Source organism: Bombus affinis, chromosome 15 (genome assembly GCF_024516045.1).
Source record: "Bombus affinis isolate iyBomAffi1 chromosome 15, iyBomAffi1.2, whole genome shotgun sequence".
Lineage (NCBI taxonomy): Eukaryota > Metazoa > Arthropoda > Insecta > Hymenoptera > Apidae > Bombus > Bombus affinis.
The window spans coordinates 8,290,178-8,310,216 of record NC_066358.1 but is presented as its reverse complement, the minus strand read 5'-3'; the positions used below and the strand labels follow the sequence as shown (position 1 = coordinate 8,310,216).

Below are 20,039 nucleotides of genomic sequence, written 5' to 3'. Positions count from 1 at the left end.
CATAACTCGCGCATTCTACCACGCAAGCACGTTTTCTCTTTTTGTATCATTCTGACATCTGGCGGGTAAAGGAATAGATACAGAAAAAGTGCATTTGATGCACGATTTATTGCAATTAAATTTATTGTGTCAGATCGGCTCTATCTTGCATATATTTATTATTTACGCAATTCGCAAATATTGTTTTATTTACTTTATAGTTTAAACTACGCAATATTATCAATTTTCAAAATGCGTATTAACTATGTTTATTAACTGTGATTTTAAAATAATGCCTAATTTAAGCAATTATCGATTAATTTTAATACATTATAATTTATAAAATTAACAAGGTTCAGTTTCAAATAATTTAATTTGCAATTTCATTAGAAAATATTCCATTTTGTTATATTCTTGCTGTAATTATGAGGAATTATATCCTTATTTAATTTATTTTTTATATATTTTATACAATTTACATGAAACCGATAAAATTGTCAGAAATTTTATTATAATTATAATTATTTTTTTTTCAGTTGGGAAAGTAATGATTTCAATTGCTGTTTAATTAGCCTCAAATCTTCGTTTGCTGATAAGCCCTAATAATCTACAAATTTATCGTTAGAATTACTATAAATAATAACTACAAAAAATAACCAAAAATACTGAGATAACAATAAAATAATTATCTTTGTTTCAGTTAAAAACAAGAGAACGTAAAACAATTTATAGCCTCGTGGCGATGGAAAAACAAACCTTGAGAGGTATTTCCTTTCTCTCGATTTTTTTTTAAGTATCCTTTCGTTTAGGGTTTTACTGAACACTTCAGGTTCAACACGTCGAAAGAATAGTCCTTCTAACGCATTAATTAGCGTGCACAGCACGTTACAACGCTTTCCATTGGAGACGGCATCGCATCCGGTAGAAGTTCGGTCAAAAACAATCTACGTGTATCGCATATGACTTCGCTGCAAATTTATCAAAATTTATATCGTTAATTTGATTCACTCTCGACATCCATTGACCTCGATAAGTGAATCTCAACTCATTCTATACTTATTACCAGAAATATACTTTATTACCAGGCCAATAGAACGCATGTTATTTTTATTTAATTGGTATAAAAAAGATTAAAGTATAATTTAAAGCTTAAAATAACGAACATATACTTTTTAGAGCATATTTAAAATTAAGAATAATCAATTAAATAAAAATATAGTACAACGTTTTTAAAGATGAATTTTATAAAATTCTCAGTGATGTCAGATATCTTTTAAATACTTTCAATCATTTTTTCAAATCTTCAATAGTATTAGACATTTTCTAGATATTTTTAAAGATATTTCCCATGTATCTTTATGTGTTTAGTTGTCGTTTGAGATATATTAAATGGTTGTTGTTAAAATTAGGAGTGAAGACACGATGATTTCTTAATCCTCCTGATGGTTGAAATTTGCGTTGATGTCTGGACGTTCGGCTGGCTGGATGTGACACAGCCGAATTTTGAAAAGCATCAGCTATGCCGACATCTTGCCTTCGAGGCGCCCAGTTAATATTGTGGATACATTCTCCTCGTTGAACACAAAGATTTAAACAGAACACTCAATCACAGAACACTATATTATCTAAGGAATTTGGTTGTGAGTGACCTCTTTCTTTTTCCTATAACTACTTTAAAATTTGAATATTCTAATAAAAAATTAATAAAGATTAAATTATATATTATCAAATATATAATAAAAGATTAGAAAATATGAAAATCTTAATCCTGTGTGTATGTGTGTGTGTAGATTACTAAACGCTGCATGCTTTTATGAAGAAAATTTAAGAAAGAAAACCTACTGATTATTATGAATGCTGTACTTTGATATTTTGTATGCCTCTCCATATTATGTTTCAGCTTTAAATTAACGATCTACTAAATATTTACTAAAAATAATCCTAAATGTAAAGTATATTTACTCCAATTACTAATTACTTACTTATCATTTTATTAACTATAAACTATTAATTCATATAACTAAGAACAATCTACAAAATTAATAATCACGAACATAAAGTATATCTTCTTCCATCTTCTACAATAATATCCAGCAAACTCCAATTTTGTCCTAAAAAAATCTAAGATACTATTTAATTAATTAATTTAACCAGAAACAATCTCAAGCAAAAAGTATATCTTCTCCAATCTCCTAACACAATGTCCACAAACTCACACTCTTCCTTATAGAATTAAAACCAAACAAAATCAAGTTAAAAATCATCGAAACTTACCAAAAATAGTCTTACCTTAACAAAATAACCAAGGAGACCAATTCCCAAACAAGGAAAATACAATATTCTCCGTAATTGTGTTTTTTTTCTTCAGGTGTGATCTTGATTTTATCCCTCCTGGGTAGTCCATGAAGAGGATGAGCAGTAGAAAGTACAGTTGACGCGTTATTCGAAAGAGACACCTGCACGAGGCTGGAGACTCGCCAAATAACTGATAGCGTGGGCGTCGCGACTTCGAAGACGACGTCGAACGACCAAAGTCGAGAGGGGGTGAAGCTTCCCCGTTCTTCTTGTTCCATTGGTCAGGAACCGATTGTGCGATTCGTGTCTTCCTCCTCTCCGTCTTCTGTTCTTACCGATCGTCCCTATCGCTGGTATTGACGAGTTACCACCTTCCGGTCGACAAGGCGTTAATGAAAATCTTTTCTAGGAGGCAAACTGCGAATTGTTGCACCGATAGAGTCGTCATCAGTTGCTCTGATTTGGAGAGGAAGATTCATGATACCAAGATGATGGACACCTATGATGAGATTTAAGATTCACTTGTGATAGATAAACTATCAATGCACTCAAGGAAAGTAAAAAATTATACTTTCTACAAATTAAAAATAATACGAATTTTAGCGGGTGGTTTTATGATGACGGGACGCGATGTATATTCGATATTAATAAGATTTTTATTAATGGATTGCGGATATTTATTCGTATTTATATTTTTATGAATACAATTAAACTGGAATTTATGCAGAGAATTTTTTCTTTCGTAAATATCATAACGAGTGTTATACTCTTGATATTTTGCATATTTCATATACATTCTACACATTTCTACACCTTTCGATTTCTCCTCCTTCTTTCTAATATAAATATATCAAAATTCGCACTCAGTTTTTAATAAGCAATCCAACCATCACGATTTTTCAATTATCAAAATCTAAATTCCTGCACGTCGAATTAAAATAAAAAATACTCCTCGCTACTTCGTCTTTGAAAAACCACGTCGAACATTCCAAACAATAATATATCTTTAAACAAACATCCGACAAAAAATAACGCAACTTACGAAATTACAAAGATTCGTTCGAGCAGAAGAATGGCCACTGAAATCGAAGTTCCGCGTGACCAACCGGAAGTGTGCCCGAAAAGCGAGCGTAAGGTGCCCTTAAGAAGGATAAAAATGTCCTCAGAAGAACTATAAAAAGCGTTCCACGGGTTAGCAGGCTCGATCACGAGCGGAGTATCCCTCGGACCTCTCCGTGACTTCCGGTTCTTGGTACCGGGCGACGACGCGCGTGTGCCAGCGCGGTGACCGGATATGGCGAAGAACCGACTGACCAAATCGTTCGACGGAGAGCCGCCGCTTCGCGTATCGAGCTTTTCATGCGAATCACGCGTTCTCCTGTACCAAATACCAAGCTCGTATCGGTGACATCATACTCCGCGTTGTATACTTGTGCCAACGTGCACAGGTGAACGCGTGCTAGAGTATACAATTGGATGGAACGATGTCGTCGTTTTCAATCACGAATCTCAGTCCTTTCTTTGCAGTTGCTTGACTTTAATCGTTTAACTTGTTAACTGGACGATGACTGAAAAATCATAATTAGAATTGACTAATTCTGATAATCATGGAATTAATAGTTAACAAAAAGTGTCAATTTTAATTTAATGTAGATACGATATAACGTCGAGTGCAACTTCAAAAGAGTATTGATAATCAGTATTTGAGATTTTTATGTTGTTCTTTTATTTCTTCATACTATGTATTATTACGTTACATTAGTTACATATTCTGTTTTCTATCTCATTTTGTCATTCTTTTCTGATTGTTCAAATTCCATCAGAAACCATCCTAGTTGAATTAATCCCTTATGGATTCAAACGAAACAATCTTTTCTCCATCTATATATCAAACCTGAAATCCTACTAAATAGATAATGACAAGAAAAATTAAGTAAGAAACGAGGGAGTTAACGAGAAAGTTCTATCAATAATATATATCTCGTTTGTAAAATGAAAATTTCAATTGGAGAAAACATTAAACGAAAATTACGAAAACATAAGCAAGCTCTTACTATAAAGAAACCAATAACACCTAACATTAATGAATTGCTTTCACTAACGACATTCATGAATTCTAAAATAGAAATTCCGACAGAGGAAAACGGAAAGTAAAAAATTACGAGAACAAAAGAAGGAAGGAAAAATGCGAAAGTTGAGTAGACAGAAGGAGGAAAGTTTACGAAGAAAGTCATCGTAGGGTTCGGTGATTCGTGGCCCATCGAGGTTTCTCTTCTGTTCTTCCTTCGTCACGGTATTTACGTGACGAAGGTGGCAGTAGAGAAGGGAGAAAAAACCAAGAGAAGAATAATTAATCAGTAAGCGAATCACGTACGCGGGGATGCATATATAAGACCATAGAACGTCGTGTACTTACACGAAGGAGCAAAAGGAACGCACGTATGCACGAGCCTGCGTATATACCTTCCATCCGGTTCTGGATAATTCGGATGCCTAATTTTGTCCTCTTAGAAAAGTCGACTGGCGGAAATATAAACTACCGTAAACGAACAAGGAAACGATTTACGATTATGTTCCATTATCCTATATTTTAAATGTTGCACCATCTTTTGTACTACTTTATGTCAATGTAAAAAAATAAAAAAAGGAACGCATTGGTTTGGGTTGTTTAACTTGTTACATTTTATGTATGTATATTTTTATAGTTAAACATTTTATGATTGTTATAGAATAGGTGAACGACGACGCTTGTTTACGAATATTGGAGATTTGAGACGCTGCAGATTGATGGTAGAAAATATGACAAATTTCGAAAGATATGCTACTAACCGATCATATGATCGCAAAATCTCGAGAAACACCCTCGCGACTAGATAAAGAAAGAAGCGAAAGGCATAACGAAGAAGGAATCTCGAAGGAAGTAGGCCGTGCAAATGAGGAAGTCTGTCGACCTGCTCTGAAACTAAAAAATCCAACAGTCGCTTGCTAATTGAAGAACAAACAGGCACAGTTCAATCGGAGGTTCTGCAGGAAAAATCGTGACGAAATTTATTTTGACGACTCCATTACGGTACGAAATTTTTACATTTTTGACTTTATAAACCATGGAAACATCAAGGAATTATGGTTCAACATTTGAACTTTCTTAATCTTCCTTTTCCTTTCGCTAAAGGAACAGGTGAATATTCCGATCCAACTTGTATTTATTTGTTACACATAATCGAATGCTTCCTCTTCAAAACTTTTACAAATATGCGTATAAATGCGCAAGGAATGCACGTAGGATATTTAGTATAATTTATATCACGCATACCGATCATTAACGATAACAATTAACCCCAGTTAAGAGGAAGACGATAACGAGTTTCAGCTGGCAGCTTCTCTACCTAACCGTTTTACAAGCAACTCATAATCAACGATACTTTAATTTGCAAGCTCTCGATACATTTATCACCGGCATCCTTAAGTTCATCAAAACTGTCTTACTACCATACAGCTACTAATATCGCGCTCAAAATAACCAAACCATAATGTACCATATAAATACTATTCCAGTCGTTGAATGCCTCCATCTGTTACATAATTTGAGCGTTCAACTGCAACATTTTCGTCTCTAAATGCGCAAAAAGTGACTAACGGACTAAAGACCTTAGATTCTTATGAAGATTACGGAGGAAGTGGTACCTAAATAGAGATCTGTGAATATTATAACGAGCATCTTTATGCAACATCTTTGCACATTCAATTTCACATAAACGAATAGAAATCCGCAGTCTAATGTCTAGAGAGGTACGATAAAAAAGTAAAGAACTAATCTCAAACTTTACCTACCCTTTTATGAATAATTCCACGAGTTCTACTTTCTTTACACTTTCAAAATAAATAATCCAAAATAATCCACGATTTACTAATCGAGCAACTAAAATCGATGAAAAGGAAGTAAGCAACTCGGACCTTACCTCCGTTTCTACAAATAATTCCAAAAGTTCCATTCTTCCAATAAAGGTTGCTCTCAGCCATGCTCTTCGCGGAAAAAAGTCCCTTTAAAATACCGATTTCACCGTGCTTCTTGGTCAATTGAAAGATCCGTTAAACGTCTCACACTTTGCATAGATCTCGTTCGTAATTCGCGATACTCGCGAGATCGGTTGGCACATTCCGTGGAATCGATGGTAAAACCAGCGGAACCGGCAATTACCATTAAAATTACCACGATTCACGAGCGCGACGCAACGAACGAAGGAAAAAAGCATTGTTTCGACCAGCTACGAGCACCGACGAGACTTTTTATCTGAACAATATATCGAGCTCTTTTGCTTATCGCAAAACCGTGACTGATAACTCTTCTCTTTTTCCTTCGTTGTTTTCCTTTACCTTCTTCTTTTTTTTCTTTCTTTAGAACCGCATTTTATCACCGAGTGTAACAGGTAGCTCGTAACACGTTGCGACGAATCAACGAACCTCGTCGCGATTATCGAGCCGTTTTCACGGTTCGTGGCTCGCGAGTCGAACACCACGACCCGTTTGCAGATCAGTGTCGCCTCGACCAGGAAATCGGTCTCGTCTTACAGGATGCCGGTGCGTCAATATTGACACGTTTCTTACGAAACCACCAGAGAAAGAGGAAAGAACGAAGATAAAACGAGAGAAGGGAAGAATTGAGAATTTGGAGAAGTTTTTGGGAGGTGGCAGGATTTCAAGGTCGCTGGGTCTTTGGTAGAGTTCAGGGTCGTTTATGGCGTTGATTGTGATTTAATGTAGGGTAAGGTGATGTGGTATATAGGGTGTTAAAATTGCTTAGCGTTGGATTAGTTAGATTTTTATGTTTGATTCTTTGGGAAGTTAGGAATTTGTAGAAGGGAGAATTGGGATGTTGGTTTGAATTTTATCGTAGATGGGAGTGCAGGAAAATTGTTGAAATAGTTTTTTAATTGAACGTAAAGAATGGTTTATACGTTAAAGATAAATATTTTTGGGTACAGATTAGAATTTGCGCGTAGGTTGCGGATTTCCTTAGTGGAGAAGCGCGCTAAATTTCTTAGGATTAACGAAATTCAATCGCAAGTTTGAAGATTCAAAAATTCTAAAAATTGAAATGTTAAAAACCTTTTATTAAAAATCTTTGAAAATTTGAAAGCGTAACAACCCAAAAATATAATTATTTAAAAACTTTAAGATTCAACAAAATTTGAAAATTTCCAAAATTTGTGTAATATTTAAAAAGTTCAGAATTAGGAATTTTTTATATTTGTAAATTTAAAAATTGGTTCATCTAAACATGCGGATATTTGAAAATTTAAAAGTTTAACAATTTTAAATGGAATTTGAAACATTGAGGAAATGTGTGTCAAATGCGTGATTCCATTCAGATAATGGAATTCACCTGGGTGGCATACGTAATCATTGATCACGGAAACAGGAAATTGATACGATCGATCAATGGACAGTGGTAACGATAGGTACTTAACTCCATAATATTATGACCTAACAGTTACGAGAAATTTCCCGTTATCGTTGTAAATTTCCTTACCAATTATACAATTAGACAATTCTTGTTTTATCTGATAAATTCAATAGATATCACAAGTTTATTTCAATATTATTATAATTTAATAAATGTACCAGTAGCATCTAGTTGCAACGGGGAAGAAGTAATAAACATGAGAATCTAATTGTCAACACTTTTATTGTTTTCTTGTGTTAAACTTTAGTCGTTTATCGAGAAACGCTAAATAACAATAGTAACGCGTATATAAGATTATAAGGTGAACATTAAAAAGAAGTAGGAATATGTGGATATTTAAACGCATAAATTCGTGAAAAGATATAAACAAAAAAGCTGGGAACAACAGAGACTAGTAAGAAATAATAGGCAACAAACCAGTTGCATTATTTCAACGGCAACCAAATAAAACCATTACCTAAATATTGCAAATACTTCGAATAACAAAAATCTCAGTAAATTGAATAAATTCTCGTAACAAAATTATATATACATATGTGCTTAATATTGTGCGATACTATTAAGTAGAATCATTGACAATAATTTGTGCAATAAAAGTTACATAATTATATAAGATTACTTAAAGTAACGAAAATTATACGCTTTAAATATCTTTTTTAAATATTCAGTCAATCATAAGAAATATCACAAAGAATATAAGAAGAAATACGGGAATAAAATTTGGAACATTCCAATTGACTGAGAAAATTTTTAATCAATGTATGTGTATTGAAATCGAATTCAAGATTGTCAAACGTTAGTTTGTAAAAAATTAAATCTTCTAATGTTTTTATAACAAGCTAAACGTACATGCACTTTAATATTTCTCTTTTAAATTGGTGTAAAAGTACTATCATTATATTGAAGTTTCTCGTATTAACTTCTATTAATACTTTGACCTTACTTCCGTCTATGCGCGGTTGGCTACTAATATTGGCATAATTTTCTTAGAATTAAACTTGAACCTGTGTAATTCAATAAATATTTCTTAATTAAATATACGTTTTAATCTCTTGAACTGTTTACTGCTTGATATCCTACGTGAATCGAATTAATTTATATGTCTTGTAGCAACTGTTGCATACATTTGTTAATGATACAAAAACAAATTATTATACATTAATAATAAAACATAATAACAATTAAAATAAATTCAACCTCTTTTCAATAACAAATGTAAAGGAACACGAAATGATAAAAAGGATTGTCTCTCCTCCAAAACTAACTACAACCCATTAATAAATCACATAGTTAAATCCTAACAAATATACCTAATCTTCCATCGAGTAAGTTCGATATACTTCTCATTACAAACATTTATAATAACACAAATGTCTCAACAAGACGTCAAAAAAATTAGTATATAAAGACATATGTAATAACTATAAAATTCGATGGTGGGAAAGTATAAATGTTATAGATTAAATGTACATTAAATAAAATCTAAAGATATCTTAGTACGGTGTATATATAATAAAGCAGATTATTGCATTTGTGCTTCTAAACTGTTCACACAGGATCGTAAAATGCATATGGTCATGTGGTTTTAATCAACAATATTCTTAACCTGAAGATCGCAATAAAAAGATAATCATCATATGGTGATAACTTCGCAATATATCTATCTTTTTCGGTCCACTATCTGCTTTTACAGATTAAGGTTGTTATTTTTCTAGCATTTAAAAATTAAATATAGCTGTGATCCTAAGGCATACGGTTGATATGCTATTATAATATCCTACGAATACTACAATTAAAGAAATCGAAATGTTTCAAATCCTCGTATCATTCTACCTTATCTTAGATCTACTTCGAAAGTTTTTTTTGACGATCTGATAATGTACTAGTAAAAAATTTATATAAATAGAATGAAAAAAGTTCCATTCTTCAACATTTTTCTCCCTAAATATTGATCGATGTATTTTCTTATATTGCAACTGCAAGAAATTAGCAGGTATAATGTAGAATTACTCTATTCCTTAAGCTTATAATTTGCATTGTTAGGTATTATATATCTTTTAAACGTATCTAAAACTATACAACGTAGTACAATGCCGTTTCCGCTAGGCTGTTTTTAGCTGTTTTCACAAAATTGCATTTGATAGAGATGTGCAGTAGAACAATCAGTTCTACGTGATATTAAAATTGCCAAGAAGTATACGTAGCTGTCCATGGAGTGACGACCGTCCAAGATGGAAATTGTGCCAAGAATCGTTTAAATCTTAAAGATGTTTGGTGTTCACCATGTAAAAAGTGGCCACCTAATGCTATTGATAAACATGGAGTTTTGGGCATACTATTTACCTATATAAAAAATACATGTATATTGTAAACGTCGTTAGTAAAATAGATATCATAAGTATGTTCTACATACATTCAATTCAAGAGAAAATGTGAAAGGAACACAATCGGACGCACAAGAATAATAAATAAAGTATGTTTCTCTATCATTCCATTTAGGTCCTTCTAACGGCTTTCCTTCCAAAATAGACCATTTTCCTAAGTGAACACCTTTATATGGAGATAAAATTATACTTATATGATCAGGACCTGAAAGTATATTTCGAATTAAATGTTTAATTATTATTTAATAATTTATATAATTACAAAGAAGTTACCTGTGACATTGAAGGTAAAACTGACAATATTCTGTTTTATCGACTTTGAAATGAGTTCAAGTTTTGTTGGTACATTAATCAATGGTGCAGGACCTGGAATCCAGCTTGTTTTCCTGTAAAAAATTTGTATATTAAATATGTATTTAATTAAATTTTTCAATGTGTCAAAAACCTTAAAAATTTAATATTAAACAAGTACCATAAAAATGTCGTAACAGGCATAAAATACGGTAGGCCACAATATAATTCTTTTTCACAATCTTTTATTGTTGATGTTACGGCACCTATTTCAGGTACCATACTTTCCACACTATGTGGACTATTCATGTCTAAATCAGCTATCCAATATCCTGTTCCAGTGTACCGCAAATTACCATTTACGTCGTAATATTGTCTTTGTGTGTGCTATAAATTGAATATTTATTTAATATTATACAATTACTTTCCAAGTAACAGAATTGTAAAAATTTCATTCAATACCGCAATCATAAATCGTTCTGGTGCCAATGATGACAAATCACCACTATAAGGAAAACCAAGTGGAGTCAAAATTAATACACCTATAGTTATTAAAAATATTCCCACTAACACACTCAGGATTCTCTCTGCATTTTTTATTAAAAGTACAAATGGCAACTAAACATAAAATAGTAGTTATTAAATTATGTCCTTATAGACTTTTCCTAACGCTATTGTTTTAATAATAATTTCAATAATTTACCGTGAAACTGAGTAATAAGGAAAAGAGAATGCATAACATATTAGCCATAACAACTTCTGAATTTATACTGCTACCAGATCGTCCCATTATGGGTATAAAAAGATACAGAGCTCCAATTACTAAGTAGAACGATTGTATATAAGGTAGACACATTGTCATTAAATAATAAAGCAACCATTTCCAACCTACATGTAAAACCAATTAAATTAATATATTTAATTTCATCATATTATTGCTCCACAATATTAAGATTATACCTCTCCACTTGTTAAAGAAATTACATCGGAGTATATTTCCAAGAGTCGGGAATACAACCCAATGTAATGGTATAAAACCAGATCGTATCTCCAATATAACACAATAGAAGAGAACAGACATCCATATTATAGAATACGAATCACAGTATATTTGATATAAGATCCATGCAGATTTAACTTCCTATAAAATATCAAGTCAAAATATCAGTTAACAATTTATACAGTAAAGCATTGTTGTATGTTACTATAAACTTGCCTTCTTTTGACGTGACCCAATAAATAAGAAAAACGTCATTGACACAAAGATAGTTGGGACCACATATAAGAAAAACAACCATGCTGGTCTTGCATACCAACTCATAACTTTCCCAAGTTTAGTAAGAATGAGGGCGATTAATGTACATGAAAGTATAGATACTAACCATGAAACGATTATTGCTCCGGTACATAATAGTAAATGCTTTAAATATACTGATTTTTTTACATCTAAATAAAAATAAAAACATTTAATTATATTTGTTATTCTATAGTAATAAATTTAATTTAATATTGTATAGATACCTCGCCGAGCATTTTGCATGTTTAGATATATTGAATATATACCGGCAACTATACTAATAATATTAATTGTACTTGACGCATACTGCGGCCATCTGATTACAAATGTACCTAAAAAGTCAAAGAACACAGGATTTCCTGTGTGATCTTGAGGTGGTACCTCGGATAAATAATTATCTAATACTATCCCTTGTAATAAAGCAAGTATGTTATCTCCAGTCCTTTGTAAAGACCCCAATGGTATTTGATGAATATTATCAAACTTAGTATGGTACACATAACCATTGGTTGCCCAAGCAAAATCAAGACCTAAGAATTTTTAAAAATAGTATTCTTTCTAAAAGTAAATGTATAACATTAAAATAGATAGTGTAGAATAAATACCAGAAACGTTCCCAAAGTCTCTGAATATTCGAAAATCAGTATCTCCAGGTACAATACCGCTTTCAAATATTTCTTGAGCTAAGGATGATGCATAGGGATAAGGAACAGATTTAGCATATATCTACAAAAGAAATAAACATACATTATAATATCTATAATAATAAAAATGTGTTAACTCATTATTCAACAGTACCTGAAGCATCCAGGAGCTATCAGGTCCAGCCTGAAATAATAATTCACGACCGCCTGCACCACAAGCTTCTAAATTTATAAAAGCTTTGACCTCCTTAGCCCAAGGGTGTTGCGTTATAAAACCATGAGAAGCCTATATAATTTAAGCAATTAGTACCTTTCAAAAAATAAAATAAATTTAATGTGTTATCAATATTAGACACAATTAATGTACCTGTAATAAGTTCTCTTCAGCACCATTAAACAAAAATATAACATTATGCTTAAACAACTTTGGACTATGAGAAATCACACGTAAAATTTCTAACATCACAGCACAACCAGCTCCATCGTCAGAACCACCTAAAATAGAAAGCTATATTAACATTTAATCATTAATAATCATTAAGTTAAGTGAGCATGGGTGTTTCCATTAATTATTACCAGGACTTTCTGGGAACGTATCAAAATGACAATTTATTAATAAACTACTTTTGGTAGGTCTATGAGGACCAATCTTAACAATGACATTTTGTACATTTCTGTATACATTAGTCATTCCATCCAGAAATTTTAAAGGAAAAGCTCCACTATGCTTGGTTACATTGACTAGAATCTTATGGTTCTCATTGGCATCTTTGATTATATTATTGATAATGTTTGTTAAATATTTAATTGCTAACACTTCGTTCTCGTAACTTCCAACAATTCGTGGCCCAATATATGTGATATTTAGAAGATGATTATGTGCTCTTTCTGCTATAAATCTTCCTGGATATAGACCTTCTTTATCTGTCATTAATGGCTCAGGTAATTTCTTCTCAAACGTGATAATGATGATGGATACGAAAAGATAGAAGGTAAACAGAAAGAGTAAATGTTGAGTTTCATTTGGCAGTACTTCTTTCTTTTTTGAAGAAACCTTATCCTGGTATACCACATCACTAGTAGTTCTTTTAGAGATATGTTGACGCAATCTGACTCCGTCTCTCTGAAAGGTAGCATTATCAGTGCAAAGAAGAAAATGAAAAACATACTAATCAAAAGGAACAAAGATAATCTTACCATTGTCTGTGTTTAAGGCACTTTGAAAAATAATTAAACCTTTGAATTAAAATTTGATCAGAGACAAAAGGCTACGGTGTTCGACGTTCAACTCCGTTCGACACATTGACCAAGTAACGAAGTGCGTCTAGTACAAATAAAATTTCTGATGTCTTTTAATATTTCGTATGAAACAAACAGAAAACACGCAGAATTTTATTAACGTTTCTTTTTATTACTTCAATCAAACGTGATAATCGTATTCTCCGTAACAATTTTAAATAACAGTATTACTGTTATGATTTTACATGCAAAATTATTATAATAAATGCAGTACTGAAATAAGAATCATCCCTACCTATCGTTGTGCCTGTATTTCTGATTAAAACGTCGCAACTCGTCAGTTAGTTCAGGTCCGTTTTTTCATAATTCCACGTTGGTCTATCGTGGACCATTATCAGCCAATTTAATCCCCGTTAAAACATATTTTTTATATATGTTACAGCCACGCGTATTCATGTGCCACTGCGATTAGATAGCCATATCATATTTTTTGTATAAAGATTGTGTAAGTGCTCGTTAGGTAAGTTACTCAATACTTGCTAACACGAGTATCGGGCCTATATATATCTGAATATAGCATTGCGGAAAAGTTAGCGAAAACAGAGTATCTATCTATCATGATAAAATTCTAAATCTAGAAAGGACGTCCCAAAGAGCAATAAAACACTCAAATAAAGTAGCGGAGTATTGCATTTTTATGAATGAAAGATGCTGTATCTCCATCGCGTGCACAACTTTTACTTTTGATATTACTCAGTTATGTAAAAAGAAAATTGCAATGTTACATAATTATACAATAACTTTCGAAACAAAGAACGTATGTATATATATGTTGTGTGTGTGTGTGTGCGTGTGTGTATGTATGTATGAAATGCAAAAATCGTCTTACTAAGGGTAATATGCTCGGTTAATCTTCGATTGCAAATTAATACAGTACGTTTGCTGTTTTGGAAAGAATTGACTCTGCTGCTACTACAACATTGTATATTTACAAGAGTCTCTTCGATTCGTAGATGATGCAGACTCTTCCATGAACTACTGTCATGCTTTGTTCATTATTCTACGCTTTTGTATATATATATATATATATGAAATACTTTCACGTAGCGTATACTTTAAAATGCTTCGTAAAACATAAATATTCGGACAGATATGTTCACAATATCAGTCATCAGTTCTGAGAAGTCTTTCTTGTATATTAACAGATGTTAATCATCTCATCACCGATTACGAAGTTGCAAATAATTTATTTTCAATTTACTTGGATATTTTAAAGTTTAAAAATAGAAAGTAGATGATAAAAAAGAAGGAATTAGTGAAATTGGTTAACATAACGAAATTTTAAAAGCATTCATTGTTTTTCACTGAATATAAATATAGCTAAATCAGAAAAAGGCGAAAGGTACGAATTTTGTCTACACAAGGAAGATAAGAACATAACATAGATTGCGATAATTTATTTAAATTTGATAATTTATAAAAATTATTGGAGCTGTTATACATTTAAGCTGAAAATTGTCGCTATACATAAAATTCGTTTAAAAATTAGTAGCTCTCGTTAAATACTGATTTTTGTTACTGTATTTTGTAACTTTTAAATACTATAAATACTATACTTACTATAACTTATAAATACTATAATCTTTTATAACATCTAATTTTGTAATTTTAATTTTACTGTTACTCTTATATAGTCCACATTCATAACTAAAGTATAAGATTTGATAAGTAAATATGTTTAAGAGTACAAACATGAAGAATAGTAAAAATATTAATAAGAGATTAAATTGAATATCTGAAAATATTTTAATGAAATTTTTCAAAATGTTTCACTTAAACGTGTGAGAGTCTAAATCTGAAGTTGTATTTAACGTGTCACGTATTTAACCCAACCATTATGAAGGATTAAAATTCATTCAAAAGCCAGATGTGATAAAAAAAATAGATACAAATGCAATCGTTTACTGCCATCTGTAGGAAGGAGTTTTAAAGAGACCATGAAATTTGTTCGTTCGACGATAAGGTTCTAATGGTAGGGACCGATTCCATAACTAGCAGACGATCAAGTCTAGCAGACGACCAAGTCTAGCAGACGGCGCATAGCTAGCGTCGTTCGCGGGCGCTTGTGACTTTGTTTCAAACTCGAGGATTGTTGAACGCCGATAGACACAGTTTTACGTGAACGAAAAGTTTATCCCTGAAGCGACTGCAAAATCGATTGAAAATGGATCCCGAAGCATTCCTGGACATGGCCAATCAGGTCATTAAATTGAAAATGTTCCCGTACTTTGATATCGCACACAGTGTACTCTGTGCTTTACACGTCAGAGAAGATTTGGGATCCGGTAAGCCCAAGCCTACCCGACCAATTCTAAATTTAATCTGCTCAGAACCAGCTTATACCATTTCTAAGATTGTGTTTCGCTCCCAACCATTTTTCTTCATTATTCTTGTTTAACTCACTTCCCGCTTTATTTATTATATTATTTTTTACCTATTTTATTATTAATAAATTAGCTCTCCTTTAATCTCATTTAATAATACTTAAGCTAAGAGATTTTTTTTATTCATAACAATTGGATTATTTTATTCTAAGTGTTAAAGTAAAGTCTTATTATCTTTCTGTAAGCTTAATGCTATAGAATTATTAATTTCTTTGACATAAAAATACAATTTTGTTACTAAACATATTTGATATTATTAATATTATAAAAAAAGAATAAGAACATTAATACAACTTCCTCTTTTAATAATATTGTCCAAAACAAATGTATAAAAAATGTTCAAAGAGAAGAAAAATTATTCTCACATGGTATGTGGCATAATCAGAATAATCCTATTTTATGACATTCACTGAATTTACCTAGCTAATCTATTTCAGTATATACCCTTGTGGGCACGCCAAGTTTTTTCAAATCTTTGGCCTCAATTTTGATTTCTTATAATTTTTTGTGTTTCTTAAAATTATGCAAATACCTTATCATAAATAAATATGGAAAATAAATAATTGTATTGTAAATATTTCCTAAATATATGAAAGCTTATTGTGTAAGAATGTTCCCAGATATAGTAGCAAAATTTTTTGTATCAATGACTTTCTTATGCAATGAACCATGAAGCAGCAATCTTTGAACAATGACTCAAAGAATTTCTGTACCTTTTATATTCCTTGGTAGTAGTTATGGTATCTAAAATCATATGAAAAATAAATTTTATTGTGAAATATATTTCTTAATTATTTTCATATTTTTTTAAATAAACTTTTGTGTAATTTAATTTTATACTTATCAGAGTGTTAAAAATATACCAAAAAACATTATTTTCATGTTTATAGTAGACTGACACTATACCTGCACGAATACATGTAATATAATATACTTGTAAGGATTCCAAGTGACCTACTTGAAAGGACATGCCCCTTTGATATTTCATGGTGTATTAGAAAACAGAAAATTTATCATATCTTGGATGTGTCTTTCTAAATTAAATTAAATTAAATGTTTCTTTACATGTTACTAATTAATAAATATTTAAAAATCTTTGAAAAATGTTGTACCATTAGTTTATCAGACTGTCTCAACTATAATTTTAATTATTTTTTATAACTTCATACTATCACAATTCTATTGAATAGGTGCTCAAGCATTTTCTCGGAAACATCCTCTTTCATGTTGGCTTTCAACAATGTTGGTAGTGTTTGCAAGTGGTATGCTATGCAATGGTCTTTTAGGAGAGCCGATTATTGCACCTTTGAAAAATACACCACAAGTGGTAGTAGCAACTATTGTTTGGTCAGTACCATTAAATTAAAAACTATAAATCTCTATTAATAATTTAATGAATTCTTTAATGAATATCTTTCCTTAACTTCAAGCTAGATTCCAAGTTTCAGATCAATTGTGTCTTTGTTGTACTTGCATTTTGTACCAAAGTTCAAACACAATTGTTTACAAAACCAATAATATGACATTTCCCATAACATTTAGTAAGGTATATTATTATTTAATTATTGCACAGGTATATGATATTTTATACACCATTTGATATTGGATATAAAATTGCCAAGTTTTTACCAGTAAAGATAGTATGTGCTACTATGAAGGAAATATATAGGTGAGTACATAATAATAAACAGATATTTGTTTTTTAACTTATTCTGTTATGTTTATATTATTTTGCCATAACTTACAGGTGTAAAAAGGTATATGATGGAGTATCTCATGCAGGAAAACTTTACCCAAATGCATATCTTATCATGGTGTTAATTGGAACACTCAAAGGTAACTTTTAATATCTGAAAAGTAAAAGTAAAAGTTATTGAAATACAAAATTAATTTATTTAATTTATTTTAGGAAATGGTGCAGGCTTTACAAAACTTTTTGAACGCCTTATACGAGGAGTATGGACTCCAACTGCTATGGAATTTATGCAACCTAGCTTGTACATTTACATCTTCTTTCTATTTTTTTATAAATTAAAACTGAAATGAGTAATACGTAATATTTTACTTTTTAGCCCTACGAAAGCATCAATGGTTGCATCCATTATTTTCGTCCTTGATAAAAAGACTGATCTCATTTCGGCTCCTCATGCGTTAGTTTACTTTGGTATCGTTATTTTCTTCGTGTATTTCAAGGTAACAGGAATTTTGTACTCCTTCTTAAATGAAAGCTAATCATTGCTAATCTTGTTTGTTACTAAGTGCTAATTGTTATTAATATTATTTCAGCTATCATCCATTTTGCTTGGAATTCATGATCCGTTCGTACCTTTCGAAAATCTATTCTCTGCGTTGTTCCTCGGAGGAATTTGCGATTGGTTAGCCAAATTGTTGGGACGAGGCCAAGCTAAAGATGAGAAAGCGGATGCCAAGAGAAAGGACTAAATGTTTGTAAACTTCATTTACATAATATTAGATAACGCTACGTACATATAATTTTACTGCTATGTAATTTAATTTTCGAGTTTGCGATGTATAATATTTATTTCTTCTTTTTTCTTTTTCGATAGGTACGCATAAAATTCTCCCAATATGAACGTTAATATATTAGCATTGATATGCTAAAAATCAATGCATGGAATCAATTTAAACTAGTCAGGCCATACTCGCATGTTAACGATGCGATGCATGATCATGAACAAATCATTAAATATTGGAAGTACAATAATTTATTAGTATACATATTTTAATAATGACAAGTGATATATTGGAGAGTATGGCTTCCACCGTTATGAATACCAACAGTATTATCTCTGTTGACAACAACTTGCCAACATAATTGCCTCTCCATAATTAATTAGACAATTTTATATGAATAACATTATGTAACAAGTAAATTCGTTATGTTTTATAAAATATAAGAGAATTGTACTTAAAATCGATAAAATCTTTACGCGAAGGCTAAAAAAATTTGTTGTTGATTTTTTAATAATCTATATATACAGGATTTCACACAATGTTTTAACGATTGAATTAGAAAAAAATTGTTGGTAAGTCATTTTATAGAGTGAAGTGCAATTTTTAAGTGCATATTGAGACATATTGTTAGTAATGTTCAATTCAAAATATCCTAATTTTGGTATATGTATTTTGTGTGAATGAATAATTATCAATCTGTCGTACGATATTTATCACGAAGAAATATACTCAGGTTATCGAATTTAAGCGTTAAGATAATTTTAATGCATATTAGAACAATAAGATTTCTGATAATAAAACGGATAACAAATGAAATCATCTATACATGACGTAAATATATCAACGAGGAAAATTATAACTCTTTTATACTATTTTATTATAATTAGATTGATACTGACAATTGATACTTACCTACCATACACACATGTATCAAGCGTTTGCCTTGGACTCAACGATGTGAATATAATTTGCTATGGAAATTAAATAACATAATTTTCATATAATATTCCAATTGACAGAACGTTATACATTTTCATGTAATAAAATGAAGTTTGTTCTTCTATATCCTTCTGTCGACTTATCGTCTTTCCAACCTTTTAAATACGCAAGGGTTTAGAGGCAACAAGATTGCTTCCCAACCCAAGCCCTCTGAGCCCTTATTATGTATCTCCTATTGTAGAAAAACATGAAAAATATACCATTGCTTGTCATAATTTATAACAAATAAGGGTTGACAAATTCTAGTCGATAACCCAATACGATTAACAAACGGCAATTGTTTAATAACAGTTTTCCGAGGTGCAATACAATGCGATATTTGAACGAGAAATTGGGACAAAAATCAAAATTCGCTAGCTACGTTTGCAAATCATATTCGCCACGTTCGCAGATCAGATACGCGCGTTCGCAGACTACGTTCGCAGCCCATGTTCGCAATCCACGTTCGCAGTCCACGTTCGCAGTCCACATTCGCGCATTTGTAGTCCACGTTTTCACATTCCATAGTACAGTATTCGAATAAGCATT

At 31.5% G+C, this 20,039-nt stretch overlaps 2 protein-coding genes and 1 long non-coding RNA gene across 5 annotated transcripts; 2 read left to right on the top strand and 1 right to left on the bottom strand.

The window, feature by feature from the left end:
- Positions 1-5: 5 nt before the first annotated feature.
- Positions 6-8,079, top strand: LOC126924722 (uncharacterized). 2 transcript variants are annotated; one of them, XR_007713632.1, is made up of 5 exons: positions 6-743; positions 1,389-1,619; positions 2,348-2,627; positions 2,684-2,831; positions 3,343-8,079. It is a non-coding gene; the product is annotated as an uncharacterized LOC126924722 (long non-coding RNA). The 2 variants fall into 2 exon arrangements; XR_007713633.1 differs by lacking the exon at positions 1,389-1,619.
- On the bottom strand, positions 7,944-14,624 carry LOC126924668 (endoplasmic reticulum metallopeptidase 1-like). 2 transcript variants are annotated; one of them, XM_050739385.1, is made up of 16 exons: positions 14,483-14,624; positions 13,889-14,055; positions 13,552-13,678; positions 12,931-13,477; positions 12,722-12,849; positions 12,509-12,640; positions 12,316-12,436; positions 11,935-12,240; positions 11,626-11,859; positions 11,374-11,550; positions 11,117-11,301; positions 10,876-11,031; positions 10,595-10,800; positions 10,396-10,508; positions 10,152-10,327; positions 7,944-10,081 (listed from the first exon to the last, which is right to left on the bottom strand). In XM_050739385.1, exons 3-16 carry the CDS (start codon positions 13,552-13,554, stop codon positions 9,917-9,919), a joined length of 2,649 nt encoding a protein of 882 aa, XP_050595342.1. In that variant the 5' UTR covers positions 13,555-13,678; positions 13,889-14,055; positions 14,483-14,624; the 3' UTR covers positions 7,944-9,916. The 2 variants fall into 2 exon arrangements, with proteins under 2 accessions (XP_050595342.1, XP_050595340.1); XM_050739383.1 differs by lacking the exon at positions 14,483-14,624 and having other exon boundaries at positions 13,552-13,703; positions 13,889-14,361.
- A 971-nt stretch (positions 14,625-15,595) lies between these two features.
- On the top strand, positions 15,596-19,575 carry LOC126924705 (trimeric intracellular cation channel type 1B.1). Its single transcript, XM_050739494.1, has 8 exons — positions 15,596-15,938; positions 17,228-17,384; positions 17,611-17,706; positions 17,785-17,873; positions 17,947-18,034; positions 18,110-18,230; positions 18,324-18,481; positions 18,605-19,575. The coding sequence occupies exons 1-7, from the start codon at positions 15,818-15,820 to the stop codon at positions 18,477-18,479; spliced, it is 828 nt and encodes a 275-aa protein (XP_050595451.1). The 5' UTR covers positions 15,596-15,817; the 3' UTR covers positions 18,480-18,481; positions 18,605-19,575.
- Positions 19,576-20,039: the final 464 nt, after the last annotated feature.